Source organism: Ceratocystis lukuohia (assembly GCF_044167205.1).
Source record: "Ceratocystis lukuohia strain C4212 chromosome Unknown Supercontig8_pilon, whole genome shotgun sequence".
In the NCBI taxonomy this organism is placed as follows: domain Eukaryota; kingdom Fungi; phylum Ascomycota; class Sordariomycetes; order Microascales; family Ceratocystidaceae; genus Ceratocystis; species Ceratocystis lukuohia.
In genome coordinates this window covers 543,098-562,115 of record NW_027263527.1, presented here as the reverse complement: position 1 = coordinate 562,115, position 19,018 = coordinate 543,098, and the positions used below count along the sequence as shown (strand labels likewise).

General features: G+C 45.9%; 4 protein-coding genes across 4 annotated transcripts; 3 read left to right on the top strand and 1 right to left on the bottom strand.

Moving 5' to 3' along the window:
* Window positions 1–1,676: 1,676 nt before the first annotated feature.
* On the top strand, window positions 1,677–2,864 carry HOO65_080139 (1-phosphatidylinositol phosphodiesterase; the record flags this gene model as incomplete). Its single annotated transcript, XM_071001467.1, has 1 exon — window positions 1,677–2,864. One exon carries the CDS (start codon window positions 1,677–1,679, stop codon window positions 2,862–2,864), a length of 1,188 nt encoding a protein of 395 aa, XP_070856369.1.
* A 1,998-nt stretch (window positions 2,865–4,862) lies between these two features.
* On the bottom strand, window positions 4,863–5,984 carry HOO65_080138 (1-phosphatidylinositol phosphodiesterase; the record flags this gene model as incomplete). The annotated part of the gene is made up of 1 exon (XM_071001466.1): window positions 4,863–5,984. One exon carries the CDS (start codon window positions 5,982–5,984, stop codon window positions 4,863–4,865), a length of 1,122 nt encoding a protein of 373 aa, XP_070856368.1.
* A 5,559-nt stretch (window positions 5,985–11,543) lies between these two features.
* Window positions 11,544–12,563, top strand: HOO65_080137 (1-phosphatidylinositol phosphodiesterase; the record flags this gene model as incomplete). Its single annotated transcript, XM_071001465.1, has 1 exon — window positions 11,544–12,563. The coding sequence occupies one exon, from the start codon at window positions 11,544–11,546 to the stop codon at window positions 12,561–12,563; it is 1,020 nt and encodes a 339-aa protein (XP_070856367.1).
* Window positions 12,564–16,881: 4,318 nt separating this feature from the next.
* HOO65_080136 (1-phosphatidylinositol phosphodiesterase) lies at window positions 16,882–17,886 on the top strand (the record flags this gene model as incomplete). The annotated part of the gene is made up of 1 exon (XM_071001464.1): window positions 16,882–17,886. One exon carries the CDS (start codon window positions 16,882–16,884, stop codon window positions 17,884–17,886), a length of 1,005 nt encoding a protein of 334 aa, XP_070856366.1.
* Between the last annotated feature and the right edge of the window lie 1,132 nt (window positions 17,887–19,018).

Sequence of the window (19,018 nt, the reverse complement as noted above, 5' to 3'; positions counted from 1 at the left end):
CTGTGACAGACTTCCGAAGCTGGCGCTTCGTAAGTCTATCTCAGAGCGGGGTCAGGGTCTGACTGTCATGTGACCCTGAACCCTAAACCCTACAACAAGGACGCAAAATGCAGAAACAGGGTTATACTTGACGTATATGCATGGGAAGTGAGAAAGAAATCGGCACCCTCTGGACATGAATTTAAAAAAAAAACACAACGTAAGTTACAAGCGAGCGTCTAATCCTTCTCCAAACCACCATTTCCTATCTTTTAAGTGAATTCTTTCCCCCACAAATTATGCCGTTATCAGTTAATGAGGCAAATATCAATCCTGCCCTTCAAGCCCTTATGAAAGACCCTAAATTAAGTCCCTATCGCGCTTCAGAGATCTACAAGATCTCTTATCGTACTCTACGACGCCGATGCAATGGCATCCTTCACGACGCGATGCCATCTCTAACTCACGGAGAGTATCCGACCTAGAGGAGCAGATTATTGTTCAGTTTATTCTAGACCTGGATTCAAGGGGATTCTCCCCACGGCTGCATGGTATTGAAAAAATGGCCAACCGACTGCTCGCCGACCGTGGGCTTCCAACTTTGTAACGCGACAGCCAGACCTCAAGGTGCATTTTAATAGTAGATACGAGTTTACGACTTCTTATGCCCATAGGCTATTTTGTTCTCTAGGCATTTTAACAGCAATTTAACATGTTGTGGAGTTATGGGCGCCTGTACCACATCGTCCACATCGCTTTTCTCTCGCTGCTGCCGGGCTTTCCGGACCCCCGGCTGTTGGTAATTCCGCCCCCAACGTTGCATAAAAAATCTTCCTGGTTAACATTATCCTTCCTGAGCCTCAGATTCTGATTAGCTGTTCTGATGCATTACTGTTTTTTGTTCCTCCAGTTAAGGATAATAGGAGTATAGATCTGGGTTTGGATGAGCAGCGGTTAGTTCTAAATGTTCAAGTTCTTGCTTGGTTATGCATAAACTGCGCCATTTCTTGAGTTTCTAGCAGGCATTCATCGTGTGTGATTAAAGAATGATACAGGAGTTCAACTGATGAACCATAGGTAAAGGATTCTAAAATCTAACCATATACAGAGTCACATCTACAATAACGTAGATTACTAGGCCTCAAATCATGCAATTATTGGCTGCTGCAGGCATGTTCCACTGGCTGCCACCAAGTGGTCAGATACACAGTCAACCGCACCATCAGCAAAAATGACATGTGCGAACCCAAGTCACACATATCCGCAAGCATCGCATTACTTCACAATCCAGAGGTTTTGCTATTTTATAGCGGAAAATCAGCACTGCCTTCCTGTGAGCCACGTCCCTGTTTTCAAGTACTTCCGTTATTGATTTAGACAACCCTCGTGGAGAGGGCCGATGAACGCTGCGGTCCTGTGCCACTTCGCGTAGAGTAGAAGATTGCATTGAGGTCCATATGCGCTACGATGCAGGCGCGGGTCGCATCGACGGCCATCACCGAACTTGGCGTTTCCTCATGGTAGAAAGGGATTTGATGCCCCAACCACGTTCCAGGTATTAAAGCAACTTATCCGCTCTCTTGGGCCGCTTTAATTCCTTTTTCCAACTTGATTATTGCCCTGGATCTAGCGCTTTTCTTCCCCCCCAGTCTTTACCTATCATTGATGCTAGAGTTTCACTTGGGTCCGTCGTTGATATGCGATTTTCTGTTTTTGCAACGCTAGCGTTTCTAGCTTTTAGTAACGCTGGCTACTTCAACCACATTGAGGATGAATGGTCCTTTGATCTCGACGAAGGCGAACAATCCTCCTGGATGAGCAGGATGAAGGACGATGTCCCTTTAACACAGCTCGTCATTCCTGGAACTCACAATTCTATGTCGTACGGCGTCGAAAATGGCCTCTTCCAGACTCAAAACGTGCCGTTGGAGCAGCAGCTTCTCGGTGGCATCAGGTACATCGAGATTACCTGTCGATATATAGACCAAAAAATGGCAGTGTATTACGGAATGGCCGATACAGGTTACAGCCTCGACAGTGTCCTTACCACTATATATAATTTCCTCGACGAATACCCCAGCGAAACCATCATTTTACGTATCCAGAAGGGCGGTATGTTTGATTTCAATACCTTTATCACCTCCATGGAAGGATATTTCGTCCCTGGATCCGATTTAGGTGATCGTGCTGAATACTCTATCCACGCTGGAAATCCTTATGACATTGTTTTCCCTACTCTTGGCGAGGCCCGTGGCAAAATTGTAATTCTGCAAGACTTCGCGAGCAACCCTCCCGGCCGTTATGGTATCCCCTGGGGTTTGCATACTGTCTCTAATCACAATAGCTGGCTTTCTCCTGTGGGCCTTTTTTTGAGCTTCAAATGGGCTGCTGTCAGATACCATCTCAATCTTGATCGTTTGAACGACGACGACAAACTCCGCATCACCCACACTACAGGTAATCTTGGCATCAGGCCCATTAGCGTTGCCGCTCAGTACGGCAATAATCCTGGAATGAATGAATTGCTTGGTCGATATCTGGTGCAAGGTGAGGGGAACTGTTTCGGAATTGTTGTCATGGACTTTCCCGGCCGCCAGCTCGTTGAGGAGATCCTGATACATAACAGCCGCCATCTCCTCCCCGAGCTCACCAATCTCCCTGATCAAAATGCTATAGACGCAGTTGAAGGGGCGGATTTCAACTACACAGACACAGCAGAAGAGGCTGATGTAAGCCCGGCAGAGACACCTGAAGAGTTTGATTTCAACTCGATTAGTGACTTTGAGCCTCCACCCGTCGAGGACAGTGACGACGAGTCGAGTGACGACGATTACAGTTACGATGAGTACAGTTACGATGAAAATTTGCCTACCCTAGTAAGGTAATATCTGTCGCGTGGTAGTCGTCATGGACGTGACATGGGAATCGTAGACGCTGAAACACCAGCCCTAACGTATGTACATAGAAAGTCGGACAGAAACCGGCACCCTTTGGACACGATTCTTTCTAAAATTAATAAAACACATAAATCAATTGAAATTCATGACTATTCTCTTTTCTAGACATTGCAACAGCAATTCGACATGTTCTTGAGTTTTGGCCACCTGTACCACATCTTCCGCATCGCGTTTCCCTGGCTGCTGAGCTTCCCGAATCCCCAACTCTCGATAATTCCGCCCTCACCTGTGCATCAACATCTTCCTGGTCAATATTATCTCTCCCCTCACCTACAGTCACCTTCCCCCCATGTCATAGTCGGGTTCCTTTTGGCTCTGCGCCGCTTGCTAAGGATCTCATTTGCCCGTCGAGGGTCCTGAACCTCAGACTCTAATAAAATGTTCTGATGCATTGCTGCTCTTGTTCCCTTGGTTAATGGCGCGAGTGCCTCAAGGATAGACGCAGGTGAGCTGCTCCTATGCCTGTTGATGCGTCTTTTGGGGTATTCAAACAGACACCTAGCTTCAAGTGCTGTCTCTGGGGCCCTAGGAACCGAAGGGTCAGGGCGGCCGGCCTCCTTCTCGATCGGTGTTGGGGTACGTAGCTGCACATCAGGCTTTGATATCACACTTTCTCCATTCAATAGAACGCTCCCAACCCCTTTGAAACCCTTTTGACATTACTTTCTGCCACAGCTGCTTGGCGGGTAGCATAAAATGCCAGAAAGAAATCAGTCTTCGAAACGTGGGGCATTGAGCACTTGATTAGATGCTCAATTTCTCGACCACAGGCCTTTTTAAGTGGCCCAACGCACCCGACATCAAGAGGCTGAAGGAGGTGAGATGAATGAGCTGGCATACGCAGTGTGATTATGTGCTTGTCTTCACAATATTGCTCAAAGTTGACTGAGTGGTGGCTTTCATGCCCATCAAGGATCAGAAGGCAATGGTGACCGATTGGTCGGCCCCTGGTATGTCGGTCAAAGTGCCTTGGCCACTCAAGACCTGTCTCATTATCAGACTGGCTATTATGGCTTGTCCCAATAGCCTTATCATCTGGGGGGTTCCTTTCTCGATACTAGTTGGAGAGGTGACATTGGCCCGAAACCACGATGAACGGCGCGATTGCCCAGCCTTCAGCATTGGTTGTCTGGATGACAGTAACCCCATTCTCGGTTTCCCGGCTGAACTGATTTATCCTTTCCCTATCTTTCCACGCCCGTGACAACCATTCCACTTGCAATAACGCCCATGGTAAAGCCAGTCTCATCAGAATTGTAGATGTCAGCTAGGTTGATACCATACTTAACAATTGTGCGTTCCACAAGCTTAAACTAATTACGAATATGGGCTGGATCTTTGCATTTAGCCTCTTGTAGTCATACCTACTATTCAAGAACATCTTGAGGTCTGGTTGTCGCTTGATGAAGTCACAAGCTCAGCGTTTGCTGACGGGTAACGCGTCGTGGTCGGCGAGTAGTCAGTTGGACATTTCTTCCATACCACGAAGCTGTGGGGGGAATTCTCGAGACCCTAGGTAGATAATGTATTCAACAATAACTTGTTCCTCTAGATCAGATAGTTTGCGCGATTTAGGGACAATATCGATTGGAGAAGATTTGCCGTGACACCGATCACAGTGGGTACTAGGCGGGACTTTGTATAACTATCCTTGCAGCGCGATAGAAGAGTAATTTTGGGTTATTTCGAAGGGCCTGGAGCGCGGCAACTGTATTTATTTCTCTATTTGACTGTGGCATACTTGGTAGTTGAGAAATAGCAGAAATAAGGAAAGTAAAGGGAGTTGCGAAATCTTTGGCCGATTTCCTAAGTTTATGACTTCCCATGCACGCACGTTAGGGCTTGCGTTTCAGCCTCGACGTTGCCCACGTCATGTCCATGACTACTGCCACGCGAAAGATGCTACCTTATCAGAGTAGGGAAATTTCAATCGTAACTGTACTCGTCGTCGCTGGACTCGTCGTCACTATCTTCGACGGGTGGAGGCTCAAAGTCACTAATCGAGGTGAAATCAAACTCTTCAGGTGTCTCCGCCGGGCGTACAGGAGCCTCTTCTACTATGTCTGTGTCTGTGTAGTTGAAGTCATCCCTTGCAGCTGTGTTTATGTAGGCTAAATAAGCCAATTCAGCTTCGTCTATAGCATCTTGATCAGGGAGATCGGTGGGCTCAGGAAGGAGATGATGGTTGTTACGCCTCAGGATCTGGTTAACAAGATGGCGGCCGGGAAAGTCCATGACAACAATTCCGAAACAGTTCCCCTCACCTCGCGCCAGATACAGACCAAGCAATTCATTCATTCCAGGATTAATGCCGTCCTCAGCGGCAATGCGGATAGGCCCGATGCCAAGATTACCAGTAGTGTGGGTGATGCGGAGTTTGTCGGTGCCTTCCAAACGATCAAGATTGAGACGGTATCTGACGGCAGCCCATTTGAAGTGCACAAAATCGCCCGTAAGAGAAAGCCAGCTACTGTAACGAGAGACAGTATGCGAACCCCAGGGGATACCATAACGGCCAGGAGGGTTGCTCTTGAAGTCCTGCAGAATTACAATCTTGCCACGAGCCTCGCCAAGAGTAGGGAAAGCAGTGTCATTGAAATCCCTATCGTAGATATGCTGAACAGCACGATCACCTAACTCGGATCCAGGGACGAAATATCTTTCCATGGAGTTGAAAAAGGTATTGAAATCAAACATACCGCCCTTCTGGATACGTAAAATAATGGTTTCGCTGGGGTATTCGTCGAGGAAATCATATATAGTGGTCAGAACACTGTCGAGGCTGTAACCTGTCTTGGTCATTGTGTAATACACTGCCATTTTTTGGTCTATATATCGACAGGTAATCTCGATGTACCTGATGCCACCGAGAAGCTGCTGGCCCAACGGCAGGTTCTGAGTCTGGAAGCGGATATTTTCGACGCCGTCCGTCATAGAATTGTGAGTTCCAGGAATGACGAGTCGTGATAAAGGGACATGGTCCTTCATCCTGCTCATCCAGGAGGATTGTTCGGCTTCGTCGAGATCAAAGGACCATTCGTCCTCCATGTTGTTGAAGAAGCCAGCGTTACTAAAAGCTAGAAACGCTAGCGTTGCAAAAACAGAAAATCGCATATCAACGACAGACCCAAGTGAAACTCTAGCATCAATGATAGGTAAAGACTGGGGAGGAACAAAAGTGCTAGATCCGGGGCAATAATTTAGTTGGAAAAGGGAAATATAGCGGTCCAAGAGGGCGCACAAGTTGTTGTTTTAATACCTGGAACGTGGTTAGGGCATCAAATCCCTTTCTACCATTGGGAAACGCCAAGTTCGGTAATGGCCGTCGATACGACCTGCGCCTGCACTGTAGCGCAAATGGACCTCAATGCAATTCTCTACACTACACGAAGTCCCACACCCTCTCGACAGAGGTAGGGCTTTCTAGGAATACACCCATGCCAGCTGCCACAAGGCCATGCAACCTGCCTCCAATATGAAGAACCTTTAGTGGTGTAGAAGATAGATCAGGTCAAACAGATCACCCCAGTGTATGCTTTCGGGTGTGTGTGACTTGGGTTCGCACATATCATGTGCACTGATGGTGAGGTTGACTGTGTGTCTGACCATTTGGTGACAGCCAGTGGAACATGCCTGCAGCAGCCAACAATTACATAATTTGAGGCCTTAAAATCTACGTGCTTATAGATGTGATTCTGCACATGCTTAGACTTTAGAATCCTTTACCTATGGTTGATCAGTTGAACTCCTGTATCATTCTCTCAGCATACACAATGGATGCCTCACAGAAACTCAAGAAATGGCGCAGCGTATGCATAACCAAAGACGAACTCGAAAATTGAGAATTAATCGCTGCTCGCCAGACGCAGATCTATATTCCTAATATCCTTTACTGGAGGGGAGGGGTAAGTGTAGCTGCAAAGGATCCAGCGACCCTTAGGCTCACTACGAGTCTACACATCTGAGTATCGTATTGTGCCCATGTAAAGCGTCGGAGTTAAGCAAACACAGTTCAGAAATCAGTTGCTCCATGTATACGACGATGAACAGGAAACGGCGTTCATCCAATTTATCACTTCCCGGCCCCGTTCTATAGCCCCTGCTACACCATCTCTACATAAAGGAATAGGGAACACCAGGCATACAAGCTCGACAGCTGCGAGTTATCTTCAGAAAGACCCCGCTTTGACAAGCTACGCATACAACTTATGCCATAAGCAGCACCGAAGCGGAGATTATTATTTCTTCTTGCCCTCCCTAGCATCGCGACTTGAGAAATAGCCTGTAAAGAGCAAGAGGGGCGAGATGGGGATTATAACATTGATACATCCATCCTCGTTTTGGGGTGCTCCAGCTATCCTAAATCGCAGCTGTGTTCTAGTTACAGTACTGCACCAGACAATCTCTATAACCATATGAGCTATAGCCTAGCTGATGCAAGCCTCTGAAAAACACGAATGGGGTAAAACCTTTTAAATGAAGCTAGGTAACGTAACGTGCTTGATAAGTGAGTGAGTAAAAAGTCTCAACTCTTTTGTATGGCGTCGTTTGATCTTAGTGATTCTAGTAGACGTTAAATATAACCAGTCATGTGACACCACACTGGTCTCGAGGACTCACAGAATGCCGGCCTCTTACAAATAAACAGCTCTTGTTATAGGCATTCCTATCAGCCCTGTAGGCCCGTAGCACCCGGTTTATGACGGTATTCCGCCACACGACACATTAGTGCCCACATCTTTCCCCCACTTAGAAACCTTCAGCGGCATTACACACATAACTAGTGGAGGGCTTACCGCTGAGCTAACTAATTACTAGCTTCCTTTTTTCTCTGATACACAGGGTTCTTATCCCCTCACCCGAAGCTTATCCAGAACACTCGTGGAGGTACTCTCAACATGCCACCCATCGTGGCTGAAGACGCATAACAGTATCAAAGCCCTGAAGGTAAAGTATAAAAGCACAAGCGATGCATAAATGAGTTGGTAGAAAAAGTTGGAAAAAGATTATTCGTAAAATAATTTGGATTTGAACATATGTAGATCGATCTATTTAATACTGGGAGACGTGAGCGAATGTTGTGCTTTGTACGACAGGGATCTATGCTCCAGCTTTAGTATTCCGTTTTTAGATACTGTCGATCAATGGAACCCCATTTTCCCCTATTACCTACCTACCTTGCAGCTCTGCTTGCAGCTTTGGGGATGTCTGGACGACGATGTTTGACTTTCTGGATAAGCACCCTCGTGAAGCTATAATCCTACGCATCCAGAGAGGAGGCATACCTGATCGTTCCAAATCCTTTCTAAGGCTTCACGAAAAATACTTCAAATATGGCTTCTTGGCTGCTGGTCGTACCGCTCAAGTATGTCTACTTCAAGGGCATCGAAGGTATTACTACTCCGCCTACAATTGGTCAGCTTCGCGGCAAGGTTTCATTATGCAGGACTTCAAGACCGATCCCCTCAGCCTTCACGACCTCCCCTGGGATTCTCGTATTGTGTCTAGCTACAATCACAAGTTTCCTCCCGGTACTATGTTTCAACCGCGAAACGGACGGGCATCGAAACCCATTTTGGCGAGGCCCCATCGCAAGACTCTAATAAACTGCGCCTCACCTACACCACAGCTAGTGTAGGCGTCAGATTCGTTAACATGAATTCATAGGATGCTTCTGGCACTAGGATATGCTGACTTGATTGTTGATATCTCTTGCGTCATGAGGGCGACTGTTTCGGTATCATTGTCATAGACTTCTCCGGCCAGTGTGTTGCTGAGAAAATGCCGAGTCTTAACGAAACGACAAGTATCGGGCTTCTGAGCCCCCTATCATTCCTTCTGATATGTATGACACAGGCACTGTCGATAACCTTTCCTACAGTGTTTAAATAGTTCTCGATCTAGAACAAAACCCACGACCGGATAACTGGACTCAGAGCCCACCTTGAGCTGCGTGCCTTGAAAACGCGGCAACTCGCAGTTCTGCTAGTAGCGGAAGCAGGAATCTCTCTAATTTTGATGTATAACATAACATTCTCCCTATCACGGTGGTGCTGAAGATGACTTGATGAGTCTAGGACCGTGATCCATGGAGAGAATGGTTTTGGAACTTACTAGGCTGATTGTAACCCCCTAAGCAACAATTGCCTTGTATTTTAATGATGTCCTTTTTTTTAGGTCTGGGATTCGTCTATCCCCTAGCCGTCGACCATCTAGCCGTTAGTTTGAACATGTCAGTTGCAATTCTCCCCTGTACCCGTGTCTATTTTCATCGCTGTGATCAGCCAAGTTGATTCCGCCTAATGTCACAAGTGTATATTTTACTAGCTACAGATGTGTAAAGAGGGCACGTAACAGTAGATATTAGGAGGACGTACTGAATGTCCTGTGAAGAAGAGGAAGAAGGAAATAAGTGATTATTGAAGTTGTTCTGTGTCTATTCAAGTCTAGTGCGAGGGACGGATCTCGGCCGGTTTATATATCCATCACTACCATGTTCTGGATCGAGCACTTGGGCCTTGGAAGAAGACCTTGATGTCTGTTGCTAACCCTAACGTTTGGGCGAACTGGATCAGGGTCAGCAATCTTGGTAACCCTGACTCAGGTTACTGACTGCACCCCAAGTTCCCTTGTTGCTCGTTTCCGCTCTTCCGTGGTTTGAGTACAAAAGGCAAAAAAAAACCAAAAAAAAAGAAAGAGAAAGAAGGAAAGAAAGCAACACAAGGAAAGGACGAGATAACCATCAAGCAAAGAACCAAAACAGTAAACAGTGTGTAGAGCGAATACAAAGGAAAAGTCGCAAAGAAAACCAGACTCGTACCTCCACACTCCCTCCCCCGAGAAATCACCTTCTCCCCGCGCCGTCCCCTCTCACGTCCCAATGCGAAACACCCTCCACTTAGGGTCCAGTTTTCCTGCCAAGTATCTACAGCTGTTGTCTCCTGTGAGGAGCTTCCGTACTGGGTGAACTATTGCGAAGAAATGCTCCTTAAAAAGATTCTCGATGGAATCTGCACGACCCTATGCTGCAAGGGCTTTGTGTTGAGAAATTGCTTGTATTAGTGGAACTTTCCTTCTTTCTTTCTCTCCTGAAGACTGCGATTATGAGAGATTCATACCTGGGTCTGTAGTCACATATTGTCTGCATGTCACGTAGGTTATGTTCCGACGTTTTACCTATTGAGGGTTGCATCGGACTGTCAGAGAAACATTTTGAGATGCCTTTGCTTCTCAGCAGCAGAAGTAAAGCCATAATTGCCGTTCCATCTCTACTAGCACAATGCTCGACGTGGTTGTAGCAGGGTTACAAGTCTTGGTGTGGTAGCCTTTGTGCCGCTTGGTGATACTCGTAGATACACAACCGCAGTGGCTAACAACAGTCCAGCCAACGCCTCGGAATCGGCATTCTCGGGCAAAAATGTCAAGAATTGCATGAGGGTTAGTATGTCCTGTGTATTATCATCTTACTATTTTCATGGGCACGGGAGTAGAGGCGATCTAATACCTAGCACTACTAACGCACGCTACAACTAAGCTACAAAAGAACATATAGGCCTAGCATGAACCCAAGCCGTAGGATCGCATTCCTAGACTAATAACAGCCACTTTTAAGCTTCTTCGGCGACACCTGCGCTGGCTATATCCCTGTGAAATCAACTAGTAGCCTCGATAAACATCATCTAATGCATCGCTCACAGGGTGATTTTTACTATCTGTGCTTGCTTGGGTCCGTGGGTCTGTTCAAGCAACAGCGCAGGTTTGTGCTATCTATGGACAAGTGCAAGATTTTTCAAGTCTTTTTGCCCAACTCTTTACATACAAGAACTCGATGTTACTATCTTGGCTCAATTTAAATTATTAGGCATTACGACGACGGGTATGTTTTTCTTGAAAACAGACATGTCAAGTTTGCACGACGACTTACAAGCAAATTTGATTTTAGCACACTTGTTTAGTCCTAAAAGCCTGTTCATGTACTGACAAAACAGAAAGTCTACATATGTAATGAAGGCGCCGGTACCAAACATTGTCTTGACGCAAACACGGCATGCGAAGGTGGTCATAGACTGTATGTAGCCAGTAGCTAACACGTGTGGTTGGCTATTGAATATTGCTTGACGTCTTTAATTGATCGTCAACTTTGACTTGGCTAATACCATGACTATGGCTAGCCAAGGAGTTCCTCTCGACGAGAGGCTCAACAACGCCGCCATGTACTCTCAATAAAGGCGGTCGGACAAATTCTAGTGCTCTTACATCTGACTTTTATTCCCCTTGAGTTACCGCTCTAACAAGCTACTTCCCATTTCTATTCCTAGTAAAATCAGCAAGACATGCGAAGCTTTTGGTGCTGGTCACAGCTTGGCCGATGGGGGCTATTGAAATAGATCACTATCATCATGCCAGTAACCAGACTTGAGATCTCAGCAAGGCCGGCCTGCTAAAGTGTGGTCACGGTCCAACTATTAATACCACATCACGGCCACTTCTCGACTCGCTAAATTCCTTTTTTTTGCCATGAACCTATACCTTCTTCTCTTCTACCATTTCAGTCACTACTTCCATATGCTTCTATTCCATAAAACCGTCTGATTCACTGTTATCGATATGCGATTTTCTCTCTTAGCGACGCTGCCTTTTGTGGCCTTCAGCTACGCTGGTGTGCTCGGTGATATTAATGATGCTTGGTCTTTTGATGTCGATGTCAGCAAACTTGGCAGCTGGATGGGCACCATCGCTGATGACACTCCTCTCTCGAGTTTGTCCATTCCTGGCACTCACAACTCAATGACGTACAGTCTTACGAGCAAGCTCAAGAGGAGTCAGAACGTGCCATTAGACAAGCAGTTAGCTGGAGGGATCAGGTACATTGACATTACGTGCAGATATGAGAATCGTAAAATCTTGGTGTACCATGGACTTTCTAAGACTGGCTATAGTCTTAAGGATGTCTGGGAGACGATGTTTGACTTCCTGCAAAACAACCCTAGCGAAGCTATCGTTCTACGCATTCAGAAAGGCGGCATATTTGACAGTTCCACAACCTTCGCCACCGCCTTCGACAACCAGTTCCACTCTAGCGTCTCTTTTGTCCAACGTTCCTCCAAATTCATCTACTCTGAGGGTGTCGATGGCGTTTCTACGATACCCACTCTTGGCAAGCTTCGTGGAAAGATCTTCATTCTGCAAGACTTCGAGACTGACCCCGTCGGGCGCCATGGTCTCCCCTGGAATTCTCGTACGGTGTCTAACTACCATAGCAAGTTTTCTTTTGGTACTATGTTTTCAGACATGAAATGGGATAACATCAAAGCCCATTTTAGCGAGCCTCTACCAAAAGACTCTAATCAGCTGCGCATCACTTACACTACGGCTAGCTCTGGCGTCAGCCCCGTCAACATTGCTGCTCAGAATCATCCTGGTTTTGGAATGAACAGGCTTTTGGGTGAATACCTGTCGTATAACAGGGGCGATTGCTTCGGTATCATCGTCATGGACTTCCCGGGCGAGTTTCTAGTTGAGAAGATTGTGGAACTTAACAACAAGAATCTTGCTACCGAGCCCGCCAGTCTTGATTCTGATAATACCGATGCAACCAATGCCGATGGTGATATTCGTGGCGCTTGAATGTCGTTGTGGCTGATAGGAATCTCATGATAGGACCAATAGACTTGCAGTCCACGCATATATGAGTTGTACATAATAGGGCAGCAACGCACGATGCTGCCACTATGAAGACAGAAAAGCAGAGCCAGTGGAGAAAAGAATGATGGGGAACTACGAGCTGAAGGCAGATGATGCTGGAGGTTTGGAGTTCATTATCTAACATTCGATTCTTACGCTCAAGGTAGAGATCAAGAGATTCTCAAGGGTCTTGGATCGCGATTAATTTGAATGGCACTGAGAATCTGACTTAGCGAGTCATAGCTCAATAAGCAAACTTCGTGTTTCATTTACATAGGGATTGAACTTCAAGTTGAATATACTTAACGTCTACCGGAATCACAGAGATCAAGCCACGCCGCACTAGCTACAAGACAGAATTAACACTCTGCAAGGCTCACTATAGAGCTTTGACGGACGAAGCGCAATTGCTCCCAAGTTACCTTTTTGCTCGTTTCTGCTTTATCGTAATTGAAGTGCTAAAAAGAAGAAAGAAAACAAACAAAGTGAACGGTGTACAGAGCGTAGAACGAACAAAAAGTAGCAAAGAAAAAGCAAACTGTAGCTCGGCACTCCCACCGAGAAAACCCACCTCTCGCTGTGCCGTCCCCTTTCACGTCCCAATGCAGCAGACCCTCCACTCGGGGTCGAGCTTTCCTGCCAGATATCTGCAACTCCTGTCTCCTGTGAGGAGCTTTCGTACAAATCGCATGGTCAGTTTCTTCTCGTTGCCCCGACACTCTCACGGATGGCTAGAGGTTTTGAGTTGGTCACATCCAGCGACCGGGCGCTGTATTTTTGCATTCAAGTGGTTGAGTTGTACGTTACTTGATACAATTCGAAGTAGACATATCCCTAGGGCGCTGCTTGGATTCGGGCGACCGCTTAAATAGTTCTGGGCTTGCTTTCAAAATAAATCAAACAACTAGTTCAATTTCTATGAGAAGTGTACTAAGCTAACCTACAACACAGATTCACTCCCGCATAGCAAAGTCTACGAAGCTTGGGTAGGGCACGATTCTCCTCAGTCAAAATCGCCAACTCTTTAAGCGCAGAAATGGATGACAAAACCTAAGATAGCTGACAGTATCATACTCTACTTGGGTCTTAGTGTGTTGACTTACTAGTTAGGTTACTTTTCCAACATTCTATTTGTTAGTTAACTGTCTAGCTTAGTTTTTGTTGGTAGATAGCTGTCGGAGTACCAAAACATAGAATGTTAGTAGTTAGTTTCTTTCGCGCCCTTTTCCTTGCCACTACTAGGTGTTCTGTAAGCAGGCAGACAAGTCTAAGAATCAATTAAATCTATGTTAGTGGATGGGAAGCTTCTAGAAAGTGGTGACGTCGCGTTACACAGCTGTTTCGATTGATCACACATCGATTTATAGCCTCATGATAAACATCACCAATCATGATAGCAAAAACTAGTATCAATGTCTTAGTCTTAGTGGCCATCTCAATGGTATGTTTCCCGCCAGAGCTTTATAGATTTATAGCTTTATATACCTGTACTATTTCTACAGCTATCAAAGCATTAGAGTTATCTATAATACATGAGGTGTCTAACTTGATCTTGATCCACATATGGATAACTGGACGTGGTCTGGTGTAGAAAAGCTCACGTGTAAGTAGCTTGGACAAAGACTAAAACATATGCTTGAGCCTATCGGTCTTTAGCATGCAATGCAGTCTTGGCATTTTTCTTCACTACCCCAGCTCAGACGTAGTGTAGTTACAGGGCTCCCTTTCTCAGCTTTTATCTTAAACTCCTTGGCCAAGTAGTAGGTGGATCATTAGCCCTAGCAGAGATCACACTACCCAGAGATTCCTGTATTTCCCACCACAGCCTCTAATGACGTACTAGAGACTATCAGCGTGATAGAGTTCCTACTAGTGAAGCACTCCCAGAATAGTAGCGTATGTTACATGGATATTTTCACTACTTGTGTTCAAAATGCCAAGTTCAAGGCTTAAATTGTCCACTCTTACCATGACATTATGAGTACGTGCCTTTACATAGGCTTGTGACATGGATTGCCTAAACTCGCAGTGGCGATTGCTATGTGTCAGAGTGTAGCAAGATGAAAACCTAGTTTTGGCCATGGGAGCTCTAATGATGGCCATGTACCCGGCCTCAATTTAGCACCAGCTATTGTATACTTGCCTACACGGGTAGATCAGAAATCCCAGCAAGTATGGTAGTCAGCCCCTGTATAACATAGATGTACTGGTATAAGCATTTATTGGTAGCATAGCAGCGGCATGAGGTGGGATAGTCAGGGCTCGTATAGACTACTTGCGTTGACGGAATTGCTGATACAAAATAGCAAGTCCAGAGCAACAATCTTAGGTAAAAAGGAATAGAATATTCCAATGATAACACATGTATGAGATGGAGAATAGTATTGAAATCATGTGTTGCGAGTTTTTGTGAGCTAATTATGTTACCCCCGGGCTCACTAGAAGGGCTACCAAGATTGATAGCTAAGAGAAAAAAGAAGTGCATTGTTAGATCCCAAAATGGCATGATAGCTTTATTCGTGAGATTCAGGCAGTGCCGTGTTGATTTTGTCGAATAACCGCGGTCATTATGACTAGCATTGCGGGGAAATCCTCATGAAGAAAGCCCTTGAAGCAACTTACCAAGGCCATGTTTAGAAAACACCGCAAAGGTTGTGGCGATTTCCAAAAGAGCAATGCTTCTGGGTGTGTCCATTTTTGAGGTGGATTCCGCGCGTATAGCAGTCTCCGTGCTCAAACGCAGGGATCCGGTTGTGAAGTGGAGATGGTACTCGACAGACAGGCGTCACGATGAGCTAATGTCGCTATGGGTTCATGGAATATCAACTCGGCCGATGCACCAGAAACCAAACAACACTAGAGCCCTTGCACATGATTTCTCACACCATGGTTCCCGGGTTCTATTTGAGTGGCCGGGCAGGCCTTTCCTGTTTCGTGATGCTAGATGAGATACTGCCTGCAGAGACCGGCGACTTCCATTCAATGCCTTGGAACGCTGATTCTGATGCGGAGATTTCGAGAAATTGTCAAATGGCTGTCATTGCCTACCCATGCTTAGCCTAGGGAACAGTTAAATCTTTTCCAGGGGCAGAAGCTTAAGCGCGTCTCACAGCCATAAAACAGGAGGATGGCGTAGCTTACAAATGACCAGAAATGGTCAAAGATTAAGCACGAAGCGCTCCTTGGCCAGAGAGGGTACTTTATTGTCTTCGTATTTCACTAAACTAAAGATAGTAGCGGGTCATCTCCTACGGCTAGATCTGAGGTAGACGAAAGTACCAGCCCAAGTGTCGTGATTTAAGTTGGGGCAAGTGAATAGGTAGACAGAAAGAGCTTGAGTCGGGGTAGAATAGTGACAGCTCGCTAGACATGAATCTAGGGAAAGAACGGAAGACCGACATCATCCCGATCTAGAGTATTTTTTGCATCTCGTTCTTGGCTGGCTCTCCAGGGAGGTCATCATCCTGGCTTGAGCGAAGGCCTGACCAGGGGGCTAGTCTAGTTTGCGGAGTTATGGGTCAGTGTTTTTCTGCAGTAGATACGCATAGTGTAAGACGCACTGAGGATTGCAGCTGTCATGTGGCACTTGTGCAGTGCTAAGAATTGGAGTCTATGGCAAAACCAGGAGACTAGAAGAAGCATGTAATATAGCTGCTGGGACTAGGGTTTATGTCCGTTAAGAGGAGACGAGACCTTGTCAAAGTAGTCATAGATCCTATTCATTAACCAACAACATTGCGGGGATTACTACAACTGGTGTTTAACTGACTTTTAGATTTAATCTGGTTAAAATCGCAACTATAGCCGGTCAAGATTTTGCGTGAAGGAAAGGTTTATACGTGTCCCGCAATCAGCACAGATAGTAGGGCAAGTAATTTACTGATGATAGACTAATCATGCACTTAGGATCCTGTAGCCATCCAGAAGTTTGACTGATTTCCTCTTTCATACCTAAGAAAAGAAAAATGTTGAAAAGCCTCCTGCGGGCTGGCTCTAGCTCAGTTGATGCGGGCCTCACCAAGGCGATGATGGGATATCATCATGACCGCCACCGGACTTTAGTTCTCCGCAGTACGAGCTAACCAAGGCACGCCCACGGCCCAGCCATTAAAACCAGATCACGTCCACCGTCAAACATTATAGACGCTACTTCCTTTCCATCGCCTTACGATCGCCTGCAGTCTCTTCTCTTACTGCATTTTATCTACTCCTGCTCTACACACCCGTTTGTTGCAAATATTTGCCTGGCGCCGTTGTCGATATGCGTTCCTCTCTCTTCATGGCGCTGGCCTGTCTGGCATTCAGTCACGCTAGTATTTTCAAGAAAATCGATGACTCGTGGTCCTTTGATGTTGACGTTGGCCGAAACGCCAACTGGATGGCCACCGTCGCCGATAGTACCCTTATATCAAGTTTATCCATCCCTGGAACTCACAATTCCATGACAGACAGCATGGGAAGCAGCTCAACGCAGACTCAAAATGTGCCTCTGGCTGAGCAGCTTCTTGGTGGGATCAGATACATTGATATCACTTGCCACTTTGTAGCTTCTTATATTATGGTCTATCATAAAGCTATTGATACTGGCTACAGTCTTGGGGACGCCTTAGATACAATGTATCACTTTCTTAAAGAACATCCTACTGAAACTATCATTTTACGCATCCGAAATGGGGAGCATTCCAAAGACTTCCTCGAAACCATCAAAACATACCTCGCGCCTGACTCTCGCCGTGGCGATCGTATTGCCCGGCATCTTTACTCGAGACACGCTAAAGACGGTACCGTTCCTACTCTAGGCGAGCTGCGCGGCAAGGTGCTTATCTTACAGGATTTCAAGACTAGCCCCGCCGGCCTGTATGGCCTCCCCTGGGGTCCAGATACTATATCCAACTACGATCACGAAATAGCCCCTGGAACTCACTTTTTGGTGAGAAAATGGAATGGCGTCAAGTCCCACCTCAGCAAGGCTCCCCAACCAGGCTCTAATAAGCTGCGCATCACCCATACTACAGCTAGCACTGGTGTCCACCCCATCGACATTGCTGCTAGGAATAGTCCTCATGTAGGAATGAACAACCTTCTTGGTCAATATCTCAAAGACAACGAAGGCGGCTGTTTTGGCATTGTTGTTATGGACTTTCCTGGGAAACTGCTAGTCGATCTCATCGTGAAGCTCAACAAGTATCAGGCTCCTGAGCTCCCCAGCCTTCATTTCGATAGCACCGATACGTATACTGCTAGCGAGGATGCTCGTGAAACTTAATTGCCATGATAGATGCAACGAAATTCATGATAGCATAAATAGACACAAAGGTCCTTCAGACTTGGCTTGGTTAATGAAGGGACACCACACAATGTTACCGTCAGAACGAGGCGGGCAGCGAAGAAATAGAAAACAGGGAAGAAGGCCAGCTAAAGCAGCAATTTCTAAGTTTAATATCTAATAGAGGATTCCCACTTACAATGGCAATGAATAGAGAGTTACGCGTGTAAGATTGCGATCAATTTGCAAGCACGCACTGGGCTAATCATGGCTCTATGAGCAAAGGTTGATTTGAATTTGAAGAAGTCTTTTTATGTACGCCATGCTTTCTATCTCTAGGCTTCATTTGGCACCCCAAAGCCGTCAGTCAACCAGCTCTGGGTGAGGATACTCCAACCTCGTCATTCGAACCCGCTCAGTGCACTCAGCGTGACGTCACCAGTCCGTGATATATGCAATTCAGAGTACTCCCAAAGAGGCATTGTTTATAGTTGTAGAAATAGCTGGCTGTGATCGGAGTTCCAAGGTGGAGTCTATGGAGGTGCGCCTTTGCTGAAATGGACAACAAATATAGGCATCAAAAACTAAAGCTTTTCGCCAAATATGGATAAATCATCCCGTGGTTGACTAATTTTTACCTTCGATCTTCGATGTCGAGGCGTTCGTGGCTGACTTTAACAGAGACTACTTTTCTATGACTTGGTGACAGTTGAACCTTTTGCAATTAACATGATTTAAGAAATAATTGAAAATGGTAGAAATTTAGCATGTATTGAATGACCGGAGAGTAAGAAGAGGGATTTGTAATTTCTAGTTGTAGCTGCTCTATCTAATTCTGAGTTGAAGTGCCCTTAGGAAACGCCGTTTATGTCTGTTGATAACCCTAACGTTTTGCTGACCATAATTAGGCGTAACAATCCTAGCAACCCTAACTTCGATTACAGACAATTAGTGGCCTGACTTTAGTTACACTGGCTATCGTGATAAAAGAGATGGGAATTGAGTTTGTCATTGTCTTTGATCCTATTCTTGTTACTCTTATTGTTGCTATTGGTGCTGTTGTTACATTCATCCTCGTCCCAATGTATTGGAGATAGGACTGTTGTGTGTGAAGTACGCTGCTTCGCTCTGG